At 35.0% G+C, this 15,634-nt stretch overlaps 1 protein-coding gene across 1 annotated transcript in view; it reads left to right on the top strand.

Moving 5' to 3' along the window:
* The window catches only part of CCDC150 (coiled-coil domain containing 150), a 92,151-nt gene that overhangs the window by 15,695 nt on the left and 60,822 nt on the right, over positions 1–15,634 (top strand). Inside the window, exons 6-10 of the mRNA XM_069577906.1 lie at positions 4,377–4,493; positions 5,687–5,816; positions 9,733–9,776; positions 12,048–12,140; positions 14,313–14,420. Of these exons, the coding sequence (XP_069434007.1) occupies positions 4,377–4,493; positions 5,687–5,816; positions 9,733–9,776; positions 12,048–12,140; positions 14,313–14,420 (492 nt within the window). The remainder of the gene's footprint in view (positions 1–4,376; positions 4,494–5,686; positions 5,817–9,732; positions 9,777–12,047; positions 12,141–14,312; positions 14,421–15,634) is intronic.

Here is a 15,634-nt window from a genome sequence, read left to right on the forward strand (position 1 = left end):
TTTAAGTAGATAACAGATTGGAATTATGAAGTAGGTGGCTACTAAAAGTTGTTGGACTAAAACTTTGCAGCTGAAAACAGTGGAAAGAGTCAGAATTACTAACTGAATATACCCTGACAGTGTCCTAAAAACCTCAGTATTCCCTGACAGAATAGTTGACATTAGTCCAAATCAAAAGGATCAAATTATATTTAAAATATTCTGTTCTACAAAACAGAAATAGATATAGTATTTTAAAAATTATAAATTTTAGTGTGCTTAAGGTGGTAAGTGTAGCTATATCTGGAACATTCTCTTATGTGAAGTGCTTTATTTATCAGTAATTGCTGACAAAAGCATTATTGTTCATTGCTGGAATATATTGTTTCACATTAAAAAAAATACTTCGGATATTTTAATAGACTTTTTTGAGCTGTTTTAAGTTTTTAGAAAAATTGCACATAGGCAGAGTTCCCATATACCCTTTCTCCCCACCCCCCGAGTTTCTGTTATTATTAACATTTTGTATTAGTCTGATGCCTTTGATTTGTTATATTTGGTTATGAACCAGAATTGATACATTATTACTCAGTCCACAGTTTAGATTGTTTCATTTTTTAATTTATTACAGTATACAAAAGAGTTCCACTTCACTGCCCTAAAAATACCCTCTGCTTTACACACTCAGCAACACCACCCCCTTTTCCCCAAGCACCTGACAACTACCAATCTTTTCACTGTCTCTGTAGTTGGAATCATACAATATGTTGCCTTTTTGGACTGCCTTCTTTCACTTATTTAGCATATGTATTTAAATTCTCCATATCTTTTCATCGTTTGATAGATCATTTATTTTTATCACTGAAGAAGAATCAATTGTCTGGATGTACCAAAGTTTATCCATTCACCTACTGAAGGATGTCTTGGTTCCTTCCAAGTTTAGCAGTCATGAGTAAAATTACTATAAACATTCATGTGCGGGTCTTTTTGTTTTTTGGACATGTTGTTAACTCATTTGGATAAATACCTAGGAGCATGATTGATGGATCATATGGTAAGCTTGTGTTTAGGTGTCTAAAAAACTGCCAACCTGCCCTGCAATGACTGTACCATGTTGCACTTCCACCAGCAATGAATGAGAGTTCCTATTGTCCCACATCCTCACCAGTGTTTTGAGTTTTTACCATTCTAATAGGTGTATGTATAGTGGTATTTTGTTTCAATTTTCAGTTCCCTGATGATGTGATATTTAGCATCTTTCATATGTTAATTTGCCATCTGTTTATCTTATTTGGTGAGGTATCTTAGACCATTTCCCCATTTTGCAGCTGGGCCTTTTTTTTTTTTTTTTTTAATCTCATTGTTGAGTCTTAGGAATTCCTTTTATATTTTGGATAACAGTCTTTTATCCATATGTGTTTTACAAATATTTTCTCCCAATCCATAGTTTGTCTTTTCTCTTAACAGTGTCTTTTGCAGAGCAGAAGCTTTTCATTTTAATAAAGTTCAACTTACCACTTTTTTCATGGATTATACTTTTGGTAATTATATCTAAAATATTGCTTTAAACCCATAGTCACCTAGATTTTTCTGCAGTTTTATCTTTTAGAAGTTGTATAGCTTTGCATTTTACATTTAGGTTTTGAATTGCTAACTTTGTGAAAGGTGTAAGGTCTGTATCTAGATTCTTTGTATGAGTTTGTGTTTGTCCAGTGGATCCAACACCAATTTGTTGAAAAAACTATCCTTTCTCCATTGGATTGCCACTTAGTGTTGTTTTTTATTGGTAAAGTCTTAATTCTTGGTGCTGTGGTAAAATCTTAATTTTTGTTATACTCATTGAGGACCTGAAGAAGGACAGTATGAGTCAAACATGAATGTCTTGAGGGTATGTGGAGCAAGGAAGGTGTATTCTGCTGGGGCTACCACACATTGCCACACACTAGGCTTGAACAACGGAAGTTTTTGTCTCACTGTTCTGGAGGCAACAAGTCCAGGATGAAGATATCAGCAGGCTGGTTCTCTCTTGAGTCCTTTCTCCCTGGCTTGCAGACGGCTGCCTTTTTCTCTGTGTCCTCACATGGTCTTTTTTCTGTGCACACATCCCTGGTGTCTCTGTGTACAGATTTCCTCTTATAAGGACACCAGTCACGTTGGATTAGGGCCCACCGCAGTGACCTCAGTACTGAAATGACCCTTTAAAGGCTTTATCTCCATTTATGGTCATATTTTGAGATACTGGGGTTATGGCTTCAACATATGAATTTTGGGGGGATACAGTTCAACCCATAACAGAGCTATACAAAGAATAGAATAAATGCAGTATATATCCTAAGAGATAAATATATATATATAAAGTCTGATTCTGATAAACATGAAATAGATTAACTGATTGCGCTTAATAAAGCTTTAGGAATGAGTATCTCAGTAGTATAATTATCAAGTAAAGATTCCTTTTGTAAGGCACTTAAATTATATCCTGAGCAAATTATACTGTATAATTTGATGTAGAGCTGAGAAGAGTGTATGATGCTTCTCTTAAATTATAAAGTGATTGTAATCTGATACTGAAATAGAACCTGAAAAATACAGCCAAAAGCAAAAACTATGACTCATTCTTAAATAAAACTAATATTTAACTGATCATTGGTTAAGGAAGGAATTTTAAAACTTGAACAGGATTATTAAAAGCTCAGTTGGTTTGACTATATAAAAATTTAAATCTTATACATGTAAAAAAAACAAAACAAAGAAAACATAATGAAATTAGACAGTTAATAATCTACCTTTTAAAGAACTTTAAATGACTTTGGAAACCTCAAAATCAGTGGGCAAAGGATAAGCACAGTTCAGAAAATATGATGAAGAACAAATAACCATATTGGAAAATTTTAATCTCACTAGGAACCAAAGAAATGAAAAAAATATTAAGATATTGCTTTTTATTTATTAGATTAGCAAAGATTTAAGAATGTGATAATCTCTAGTGCTGATGACATTTATTCAGACACTACTGATAAGGAAGTAAGATTGGAAGAATAATTACAAAATGTATGAAAAGTTTAAAATAGTGTTTATACTTTTAACCTAGTAATTCCTTTTGTAGGATTTATCTCAAGGAAATAATGAGAAATTCAGTGAAACGTTTATTCACAATCATGTTCAGCAGAGCAGTATGGAATAGCAAGACACTGGAAATGTCCAGATGTTCAGTATTAGGTGTATGGTTAAGAAAATCATAGAACATTTCCAAAACAGTTTATCTTGTAACAGTTTCATGTCAACATACTTTTCATCTTTTCCACTTTTAAAAACTTTTTAAAAACTGAAAAATACACCATCCTTCAAGAAAACACATATAAATTACATATGTACAATGTAGAAAAGAGTTATAAAATAAACTCAAGTTGTCTTTACTGGGGTTTAAAAATAGAATTTCTTTCAATTTAATATCAGTTTATAAAAGAAATGCATGCATGCTCAGTTGCTGCAGTCATGTCTGACTCCTTGCCACCCCATGGACTGTAGCCCCCAGGCTCCTCTGTCCGTGGAGATTCTCCAGGCAAGAATACTGGAGTGGGTTGCCATGCCCTCCTCCAGGGGCCTTCCCCACCCAGGGATTGAACCGGAGTCTCCTGTCTGCTGCATTGGCAGGTGGGTTCTTGACCACCAGTGCCACCTTCAGTTTCCACTTAAATTGGAAAGAGGGAAAAAAACCTAACCTTCTTTGTATCTTTATCTGACTGATAGTCATTTATGGATAGAAATAAGGTCAGTGTACCCAAATTCTTTAATGTTATTTTTGTCTGCTAGTTAACAACTACTTCATTATTTGTTCTGATCTTTAAATTCTAACAAAAAAATCCAATACATAATTAAAACAGCTTTCAGAGAAATGTTTATACTATTATGGGATAAAAAAAATATATATACACATATATAGATGAAATCAAATTATTGAAAAATAGAGTTAAATACAGAAAATACATATGCTAAGACATATTTGTGTTTTTCAGACTTCCAACATATTTTACACAGCAGCAGTAGCATACACAGACGTTTCATGAAGTGGTACTCACTACTTGCTGTGTGCTCCAATATTTTCTTTTGTGTTCTTTTTTGCCCCTCTTTTCAAATGCTTCTTACAACTTACAAATGAGTCTGCAGGTTGGAAAACAGACTTACCTAGTAGGAACGTGAGGGTAACAAATTTGACTCTGCATTTCTTAGAAAGTTAACCATTAGGGAGAAACAAAAAACATGTTTTGGGGTAGTCATAAACGTATGAAGGATGGGAGTGAGATGATATGTCTGTAAACTTTTCATGGTGACTTTGATCTTTGTTAAACTGCTGGGAAGTTCCCTTGGTCTCACCTAACTGCAGTGTTATTCTGTAGCTAAGGAGACAACTGTCCCAGGAGAAGCACCTACGGGAATCTCTTGAGAAATCTGGATCAGCCTTGCTACTGAGAATACAAGAAATGGAAGCAACAGTGGAGGTGGAACGGAAACAGGTAATGAGATTTTCTCTCCTTGTTTATGTTGGGGAAGTGAAACCAAAAGGGAAAAGCCAGTGTTTTGGCTACAAACCTATAGTTTTGCTAATTTCCTCTAGATTTATTAAATTCTTTTCTTTAGTAATCTTCTATTAACATTCTTACTATGATTTAAATAATTTTAGTCCAAAATAAGGACTCTGATGCCATTCAGTCCAATACTCTTACTTTATGAATGGGGAAGCAAAGGACAAAGAAGTTATTATGTGTCAGGGTTTATAGACGTGAACTCTTAGCTCCTGGGAGGGAATCATTCCCCTACCACATACTCTGTGTTCCAGGAATTGATTTTGGAAGGTATTGCCCTAGTCTCGTATTATATGTACATGATGTAGATAGAAAAGAAGGATTAAACCGAGCTGACATTTGAAGCAAAGAATACCAGTAAGTCAAGTAATCAGGAACGTGTTTACATTGCTGTTTTCAGTTCTTATTATTTTAGCATAATATTTTTGCCTCCAGAAGTTGTTACTTGAAGTACCTATATGTATGGCTCAAGATTGTAAACAATCTGCCTGCAGTGCCAAAGACCCAGATTTGATCCCTGGGTGGGAAGGATTCCTTGGAGAAGGGAATGGCCACCCACTCCAGTATTTTTGCCTGGATAATTCCGCAGACAGAGGAGCCTGGCAGGCTCTAGTCCATGGGATCACGGAGAGTCAGACATGACTGAGTGTGTCACTCAAGTTCACTCACTCTAAGCACCCAAGGCAATCAGTAACTTCAAATCCTAATACCTATAATTAGATTATGTTATGTTTATTATTTTAAGCAGTACTGTCCCTAACAGTGGAATTATTAAAAGGATTCTACTTAAGGAATTTTGCAAATGATCCGTTATTGCTATAATTTATATTGCCGGTATAGAGGCCATTAACCATATGTGGTTATTTAAATTTAAATTAGTTAAAATTAAAGGTTCAGTTCCTCATCCTGGCCACATTTCGAGTGCTCAGCAGTTGGTCCTGAGCTGGTGCCTGTTGTGTTGAGTGCACAGACGTCTCCTGGATGGCCCCACTGTAGGACACTGTACTTTGCTGAGATCTTGAACATAAAAACTCTGCTTTTTCCTCCAGTAACATTCAGAAAATCTGCTTTACACATGTGCTGTAAGATAGCTTAAAAGGAGGGGTTTTTTTGCACAATTTCAGGTGCAAATTTTGCAGGAGAACTGCATTGCCCTACGCAGTTCTATTCAGACCACCCAGGAACTACTGGCACAGGAGCAGCAACAGAAAGGAGAGTTGGAAACTGCTTCCTCACAACTCAAGTCTGACCTAGGTATGAAAATAGATGCTAGAAACTACACTTTTGTGTGTTGAGATTTTGTGCAAAAGCTTTCAAGATTCCAAATTCTTGTAGTGGCCAGTGATACTGGTATTCCCACAGAATGTAAAAAATTGCTGACTTTCTTTCCATCCATGGCACTGAGGGGGAAAAACTAGAATTTGACCCTCTTAATTTTAAACTAATTATTTAGATTTTTACCAAGTTTATTTAATTTCTTGTGGACTTGGGACTGTTTGGGTTCTATGGGAATGAGGCCATTAATCCTTGCTGAGTTACTGATTCTAACCATTTATCATGTCAGACTCTCCATTCTTCAGGTTATCAGTCTGTTTTGGTTAACTTATATTTATAGAAATGGATGGTTGTAAGGTACTATAGACAGCTTAGATTAACTCGTTTCACATTTTTTTGTTTTTGTTTTTTAAAGAGTCCTTAAAGATGACAAAGCTAGAAACTGGAAGTGTCTTGCCTGGAGAATCCCAGGGACAGAGGGGAGCCTGGTGGGCTGGCGTCTCTGGGGTCGCAAAGAGTCGGACACGACTGAAGCGACTTAGCAGCAGCAGACTTGATCCCAGGGTGCTTGGAGACATGTTTCTTCAATCCAACATCCTTTGTCAGACTGCTGTTCGTTAATATATAATTATAAAGGCAGTTTTCAAATAGATCTCACTGTAGAAATCAGAGTTCCAGTGCAGTGCCTCACAAGTGAATAACCCTTCATGGTTTAAATAGGGCTTTCACAAAAATTATCTCAGGTAATAACATAAAACTACCTATACTTTGCAGAGTTACAGGATGAATAAACAGTGAAGTGAGGCTTAAACTGGATCTTCTAACTCCAAACTCAGTGTTCTTGTCATTGCGGCTTCTACAGTGTGGCTGCAGTGAGGGCAGGGAATACTGAGAGAGAAATGAAATTAAAAAAAAAAAGCAAAGAGTAATCCATTTAATGGTTTTACTTGCTGCTTTTAGCAGAAGGTACTCTTTTGCCATATAGTTATCAAGTAGTGAATTATTCTGTGAAGTTCTCACTGATAATGCCCCAGGATAAGTTTCTGTCTTCCTGTGATTGCATACTTACAAAAACACACATTACATTTTATGATACTATGACAGTATCCCATTTGAGCCTTACAGCAAACTTGTGAGAAAGATAAAATATACCCCATTCTAAAGAAGAATAAAAAGATGTATATCGAAGGACCCCCAATAAATAGAATAGCTGGGACTAAAATACAGATCTTTCTGTTATATTAGGTGTCCTTCTGATTAAGTGATTTTTTAAAAAATGTTTCTTTCTTGATAGATTAATGCTTTCCTTTTGAATTTTTAAAGAATTTATGAAAGACCATTGAAAACATTAAGATTAGAACAACAGTAATTCAAACTAACATAAAGAAAAGGAGACCTGTCTCAATACCAACTATATGCTTCATATTGAATAATAGGTGTTCTACACGCATGCAATTTTATTACTTAAAAAATACAAATATTGATAGTTATTATAACTAGATTAGTAAAAGGAATGCCTTTAGATATTTACTTCAATGAATTTTAAAATGTACCTTTTTATTATTAGCAATAAACATGTATATATATGTGTGTGTATATGTGTGTGCATAAATACACACACACTAAAGTGATTACATTGTTCTCCTAAATTGAATAAACTTTCCCCTTTGATTCTTTCTTTGAGTAGTGGAATTTCCAAGATAGATCATATAGTTTACCTTCTTGATCCTTCAGTTCAGTTCAGTTGCTCAGTCGTGTCCGATTCTTTGCGACCCCATGAATTGCAGCACGCCAGGCCTCCCTGTCTATCACCAACTCCCAGAGTTCACCCAAACTCATGTCCATCGAGTCAGTGATGCCAACCAGCCATCTCATCTTCTGTCGTTCCCTTCTCCTCCTGCCCCCAATCCTTCCCAGCATCAGAGTCTTTTCCAATGAGTCAACTCTTCGCATGAGGTGGCCAAAGTATTGGAGTTTCAGCTTTACCATCATTCCTTCCAAAGAACACCTAGGACTGATCTCCTTCAGAATGGACTGGTTGGATCTCCTTGCAGTCCAAGGGACTCTCAAGAGTCTTCTCCAACACCACAGTTCAAAACCATCAATTCTTCGGCACTCAGCTTTCATCACAGTCCAACTCTCACATCCATACATGACCACTGGAAAAACCATAGCCCTGACTAGACGGACCTTAGTCAGCAAAGTAATGTCTGCTTTTGAATATGCTATCTAGGTTGGTCATAACTTTCCTTCCAAGGAGTAAGCATCTTTTAATTTCATGGCTGCAATCACCATCTGCAGTGATTTTGGAACCCGAAAAAGTAAAGTCTGACACTGTTTCCACTGTTTCCCCATCTATTTCCCATGAAGTGATGGGACCAGATGCCATGATCTTCATTTTCTGAACGTTAAGCTTTAAGCCAACTTTTTTACTCTCCTCTTTCACTTTCATCAAGAGGCTTTTTAGTTTGTCTTTACTTTCTGCCATAGGGTGGTGTCATCTGCATATCTGAGGTTATTGATATTTCTCCCAGCAATCTTGATTCCAGCTTGTGCTTCTTCCAGCCCAGCGTTTCTCATGATGCACTCTGCATATAAGTTAAATAAGCAAGGTGACAATATACAGCCTTGACGTACTCCTTTTCCTATTTGGAACCAGTCTGTTGTTCCATGTCCAGTTCTAACTGTTCCTTCCTGACCTGCATACAGGTTTCTCAAGAGGCAGGTCAGGTGGTCTGGTATTCCCAGCTCTTTCAGAATTTTCCACAGTTTATTGTGATCCACATACGTTAAATTAGAGTTTATTTAAAATAAGTCTTGGACTCATTTTCAAGAAGTATACTTTTCCTGAGTATATCATAAATGTGAATTTTTATGTGTTTTATAATTTTTCTGGCTTTAAATACTTAAGTGACAAAACTAATAGATCTTTATGAATTTTCTGTGAAGCCAAATATTAATCTCAGAAGAGTTTACATCTTTTGGCTACTAGTATGAAGGGCTTCCATGGTGGCTCGGTGGTAAAGAATCTGACTGCTGATGCAGGAGACTCGGGTTCCATCCTTGGGTTGGGAAGGTCGCCTAGAGAAGGAAATGCCAAACTATTTCCCTATTTTTGTCTTTGGTTTTCTTTTCACTATATATAAGACTCTCTGAGTGGTTTCAAATCACCCCCCCTACCCCCCGCCACCTCAGATCATCCTCCTGAGTTCCAGATGGTATCTTACTGCCAACTAATCATCTATATTTAGATACCTTGCAAATACCTCAAGACACATGATGAAAGCTTAAGTGTTGGAGTCACTATTACTCATTATATATCTCCCAAACCTGCTCCTTGCCTGAATTCTCTCTTTTGTTAGATCCACCATCCACTCCGCTGTCCAAGGCTGCACACTATATAATTTTCTTGAATCATCTGTTGCCTTCACCTCACTGGTCAGTCACCAAGTCCTGACAACCTTCTGCTTACTTTTCTGCATTCCCATTGTCATTACTTCACAGCCAGCTTTCATTGTTTTACACTTTGGTTACTGCAACAGCTACTAAACTGATCTCCCTATCTTTATGGAGCCTTCATCAGAGTAATCTAACAAACAGCTTTTGGTCGTTTGCCTCTGCAGCTTGAAATCCCTCAGAAACTTGTTTATTATCTGTGTATTGAACAAAATGTGACCTCATTTACCACTACGTGTGACTGTGGACTAGTTTTCCGTGACTTAGTTTCAAGTCTATAAAAACACGATAGAAATACTGGTGTTCTGCTTATTTCTGCAAAATACAGACTAAAAATCTTTTTTTAAAAATGAAAATTTCTCAGGGGAAAAAATGCCATGTGATTTCAATATAGTTGTAAGCTATGAACATCTTAGTTATGTGAATTTTTTGTCTTTAGTTTCTAGAGATGACATCATTTCCAAGTTGGTTGAAGAAAATAAGGTAAATTTAGAGGTGTAGAGTACAGAGGTTTTCTTTCATCTCTTCACTATGTAATATTTCCTCATTCATGTTGGTTTATAGACCTTCTGATTCTTCTAAAATCTTTATTAAAAGTTTCAGTGTATATGAGTTTATATCCAGAACTGTTATCAACTGGATATTATGAAATAAGTTATTTCACGCAGATTATTATAATTTGGGAAAAGGTAAATTGGCAAAAATAAGATGTATTTGCATTTTACACCTATTGTCAATGAACTGTAATGAAGTTTTTTTAAGTAATGTGTAAGAAATATTAACTCTTTTTGTTGATGGCTGCTCAGTATCATGAATGTATGTACTTAATACTGCTGAACTAAACAAACTTAATATGTAAATATTTTTAAGTGAACTGTACACTTAAAAATGGTAAAAATGAGTATAGTTCCCTGTGCTATATATAGAGTAGGTCATTTTGGGTTGTTATTTTATGTTAATCCCAACCTCCTAATTTATCCCTCCCCACCCTTCCCCCATAAGAGAAAATAATCTAAAAAAGAATGTATATATTATTATATATATTCTTATTATATATGTATATATTATTGTATACATAATAAATACACATTATATATACATGTCACTATATAATGTATTATGCATATAATATATATTAATATCAGTTCAGTTCAGTTCAGTCGCTCAGTTGTGTCCGACTCTTTGTGACCCCATGAATTGCAGCACAACAGGCCTCCTTGTCAATCACCAGCTCCTGGAGTTCACTCAGATTCATGTCCATCAAGTCAGTGATGCCATCCAGCCATCTCATCCTCTGTCGTCCCCTTCTCCTGCCCCCAATCCCTCCCAGCATCGAAGTCTTTTCCAACGAGTTAACTCTTCGCATGAGGTGGCCAAAGTACTGGAGTTTCAGCTTCAGCATCATTCCTTCCAAGGAAATCCCAGGGCTGATCTCCTTCAGAATGGACTGGTTGGATCTCCTTGCAGTCCAAGGGACTCTCAAGAGTCTTCTCCAACACCACAGTTCAAAAGCATCAGTTCTTCGGTGCTCAGCCTTCTTCACAGTCCAACTCTCACATCCATACATGACCACAGGAAAAACCATAGCCTTGACTAGACGGACCTTAGTCAGCAAAGTAATGTCTCTACTTTTGAATATGCTATATATAATATATATTATGTATATAATATATACAGTAACATTATATATATAATATAGTGTAGAATGTTATATATAGAATTATATATATAATTAACCATTAATATATAATATAGAATGTTAATATATATTAACATTTTTGTATAACTGAATATATAACTTTTATATATAACTGAATAAATATATAACATATATAACATTTATTTATAACCAAATCACTAAAATTAACAATATTGTAAATCAACTATACTTCAATTTTAAAAAGACATTTCATTAAAAAGACTTTAACAGTGGTTAAAATGATAAATTTTGTTATGTGTATTTTACTACAATAGAAAATGAAAGATAGAAATAAATGTTACTACTTTTATATCTTAAAATATTTCTAAATCAGTCTCATGGTGTAGATGTTATATGATGTTTACTTTTCTTAATGCTTCTTCTGGAAAACTAGAAAAGCGAAGGAAGAGGACTTAGACTTTGTTCATCCCCATTTGACTTAAGTACTGGTTAGGTAAACCATCCCACAACTCACATCCCTATCACCTTCCCTCATCTTAAAGGGAACTTTTTTTTTCACAGAATGAAGGCACTTTCTTCTGCTCCACAGGTATTCCGTGATGAAAATATTTTCCCCTACTTATAATGTGAAAAGATCCTTGCATCTGTTTCTTTGAAATAATAAGATGTTACTGCTACTTGGAAGAAATGTATATGTAATTAAACTAACAAATATTTCATGTTAGTATAGTTTTCTTGACATATGAATACTAGGTAAATACCAAGGTTTGTTTTCTCTAATTCAGATTTCTAGGCAAATTCTTTCTAATTGGAATCCCAGTATGAAAATATTTTTAATAAATCTTTTTGATAACTTATAAATATAAGTTTGGGAATTGAAGATACCAAAATGTCAATGTATGGCAAAACCAATACAGTATTGTAAAGTAAAATAAAGTAAAAATAAAAATTAAATAAATAAATAAAAAGTCCTTTTCTATGTATATCATTAGAACTTGAACTGGTACTGGCCACAGTATAGAACGGGTATTTTGATAGAGGTATATATAATAACTCTTACACATAGAAAATGAGAATTTTTTTTTCCCCTATAGAATATACAGATGTCTTTCAATAAGGAACATGAAGGAAATGCCTATTTGAGGTCTGAAATAGTGTCTCTTCATGAAGCATCAGAAAAAGCACAGGTAAATCTTCCCATTTCTCTAATGTTTAGATGTTAATTTTGTTTAGTTAAGTAACCAAGAATAATCCTGGTTACATAAATTCATACCATTGCCATCATCTAAAATTTTTATTTCCTTAAGAGTTGTTTCATTTATGAAGCATCATCAAATTAACTCCAGTTCCCATTTAGGAATTCTCTAAATTCCTGTGATAGGTAGGTGTCTGAGATACACTGTTAAATCATTCACTAGTCTATACTTTGTGTGCTGATTTACTCATTAAATATAGACCTTTTATTTCCCCCGTTGAACTTCTAAACAGTTCAGTGCCAAGGGCTATGTCTTATTGTTTCTTTATGTCTTCTTTGTCAAAGTACAGTAAGAACCTAATAAATAATTGCTGATATTGGAGGTGTATGAAATCATTTAATGTGGGATGGTGGTCCCCAGATTCAGCTAATGTTTTGTGTATATGCATGTGTATGGAGAGGAGTCACCACCTATACAGGACACCATGTTATTTCTCATAGGGCCCAATGAAATAGTGTTGATCAATTGAAAGAACTTTTTGTTAGTACAATTTGATGTTTTAGTGTTAGGATCATAGTGTTGCTATGCTCTTTATGATAAAGAAAATACAAAATGTGTCCTTTGATAAAATAGTGATAACAATAACTACTAATGTGTTCAGTCATAAAGTCACCTCTGACTCTGTGACCCCATGGATTGCAGCACCCCAGGCTTCCCTGTCCTTTGCTATCTCCTGTAACTTGCTCAAACTCATGTCCGTTGAGACAGTGATGCCATCCCACCATCTCATCCTCTGGCATCCCCTTTTTCTCCTGCCCTCAATCTTTCCCAGCATCAGGGTCGTTTCCAATGATTGGGCTCTTTGTATCAGGTGGCCGCAATATTGGAGCTTCAGCCTCAGCATCAGCCCTTCCAGTGACTATTCAGGGCTGGTTTCCTTTAGGATTGACTGGTTTGATCTTGCTGTCCACGGGACTGTCAAGAGTCTTCTTCAGAACCACAGTTTAAAAGCATCAGTTCTTAGGTGCTTAGCCTCCTTTATGCTCCAGCTCTCTACTACTACTCTTACTATAAATGATAGTTAAGATTTACCGAACCCATACTGTATACTGTTACTAACAAATTGTAATTCTCTCAATAACACTACTACAGAAACTTTTTTCTTATTTTAAAGATAAGAAAGCTGAAATACAGAGAGGTTTAATAATATAACTAATAAGTGACACAGTTGGAATTTGAGCCCAGCAATCTAACTCTAAAGAAAATTAGCTATTTCTTTTCAAAAAGTAAGAGTTCTCCTCTGTCTCACCTCTCAAGTGTTCCTCAATGAATAGTTTGTACGTCTGGTTATAACTTTAAAATGTTCCTTAGTGTATTTCTACCTACTTTGCTATACACACTACTTATGATGCTGTTCACATAGTCTTTCATATATCTCTCCCTTCTTGTTACTAATTTTTGAAGGTTTCTTCTATTAATTCTTCAGAGTTATTTGCCCAATCCTTAAAGAACTTGTATATTAAAACATAAGATCCTTACCAAATATACTTTGCAAAAATAACTGAGAATTAAGATAAATATTTTCCATAGGAATACAAATTTAAAAATACCAAATGGACAAAAGAATTATTAACTACATATTTAATAGATGTGTTGCTCAAAAGACTTCTGTTTCATTTTGGAAGATTAATCCTGTGAAATGGTACAGGCATCTGTATTTTGCTTTTTTGAATACTATAATTGGTGATGAAGGAGCTTAGCTATTTTGTGTTATCAGCTAAATAATTCTAAAAACTCATCATCCAATTTTGGGAATGGATTTGTATAACATTGACCATGCATCTACATTGTAAATCCCATTCTGTAGATATCTTGCTCCGATTGACCAGCATGCAAAATGCAAAAGAACAAAAGATTGGTAAACTGCCAAATGCTTCAGTTGTTCTACCAAATCAACAAATTTGTCCTTTTAATTTAGAATTACTTAGGATGGCGATTACAAATATTTGAAAGTATTTTATAATTAAATATCCATTGGGTTAAAGTTCACATATATAGTGAAATAATATTATGCAATACTATGTAATTGTAAAAAGAATGATGCATAAGTAAAAATAATTATTTATTGGAGAGATCTGTGATTTGCTATATATGTCGTCTTAGATTTTGAATGACCAACTGACCAGAAAGTGTTCAGAATTGAGCAGCATGCTTCAGACTGTTAAAATGGAAAATACCAGAATCATTGCTGACCACCAAGCCATTCTGCAGGTATTTATTTTTATTTTTTTCAATAGTAAAAGATGCTTATTCATTTCCATAATCAATAGCCAGATTAAAAATGTAATAACAATTGCAAGCGATAATGGAAACATGATCAACCTAACAATATAAAATAATTACATACAATTTGGGGGAGTCAAGCAGAGTTATGTGCACATGTTTTCTTCCACCCAGTGTCCTTTGGTTAGTGCATTTAATCCATTTACATTGAAGGTAATTATCGATATGTATGATCCTGTTACCATTTTCTCAATTGTTTGGGGTTTATTTTCTGTAGATCTTTTCCTTGTCTTGTGTTTCCTGCCTGGAGAAGTTCCTTTAGCATGTGTTGTAAAGCTAGAATTCTCTTAACTTTTGCTTGTCTGGAAAGCTTTTCTCCATCAAATCTGAGAGTCTTGCTGGGTAGAGTATTTTTGGTTGTACATTCTTCCCTTTCATGACTTTAAACATATTGTAGCATTCCCTTTTGGCTTGTAGGGTTTCTGTTGAGAAATCAGCTGATAATTTGATGGGAGTTCCCTTGTATATTATTTGTCATTTTTCCCTTGTTGTTTCTAATATTTTATCTTTGTCTTAAATTTTTGTCAGTTTGAATACTGTGTGTCTTGGTATTTTCCTCCCTGTGTTTATCCTGATGGGGACTCTCTGTGCTTCCTGGACTTGATTGACTATTTCCTTTCACATGTTAGGGAAGATTTCAGCTGTTACTGCTTCAAATATTTTCTCACGTCCTTTCTCTCTCTATTGGTGAGAGAGAGTGTTTAATGTTGTCACAGAGGTCTCTGAGGCTGTCTTCCTTTTTTTTTTTTCATTCTGTTTTCTGTATTCTGTTCTGCAGCACTGATTTCCACCATTCTATCCTCCAAGTCATTTATCCATTCTTCTGCCTGTTACGCTGCTATTGATTCCTTCTAGAAGGTGTATTTTCATCTCCGTTGCCTGTTCTTTAGTTCTTTTAGGTCTTTACTAAACGTTTCTTGCATCTTTTCAATTGTTTTCCTGATATCCTGGATTATCATCACTATCATTGTTCTCAATTCTTTTTCTGGAAGGTTGCCTATCTCCATTTTATTTAGTTGTTTTTCTGCCATTATATCTTGTCCCTTTATCTGGAATGTAACTTTCTGCTTTTTCATCCTGATTAACTTTCTGTAATATGAATTTTGTTCTATCTGATGTGGGCTTGTGGTTCTTCTTGCTTC

The sequence above is a fragment of the Ovis canadensis genome, chromosome 2 (genome assembly GCF_042477335.2).
Source record: "Ovis canadensis isolate MfBH-ARS-UI-01 breed Bighorn chromosome 2, ARS-UI_OviCan_v2, whole genome shotgun sequence".
Classification (NCBI taxonomy): Eukaryota; Metazoa; Chordata; class Mammalia; order Artiodactyla; family Bovidae; genus Ovis; species Ovis canadensis.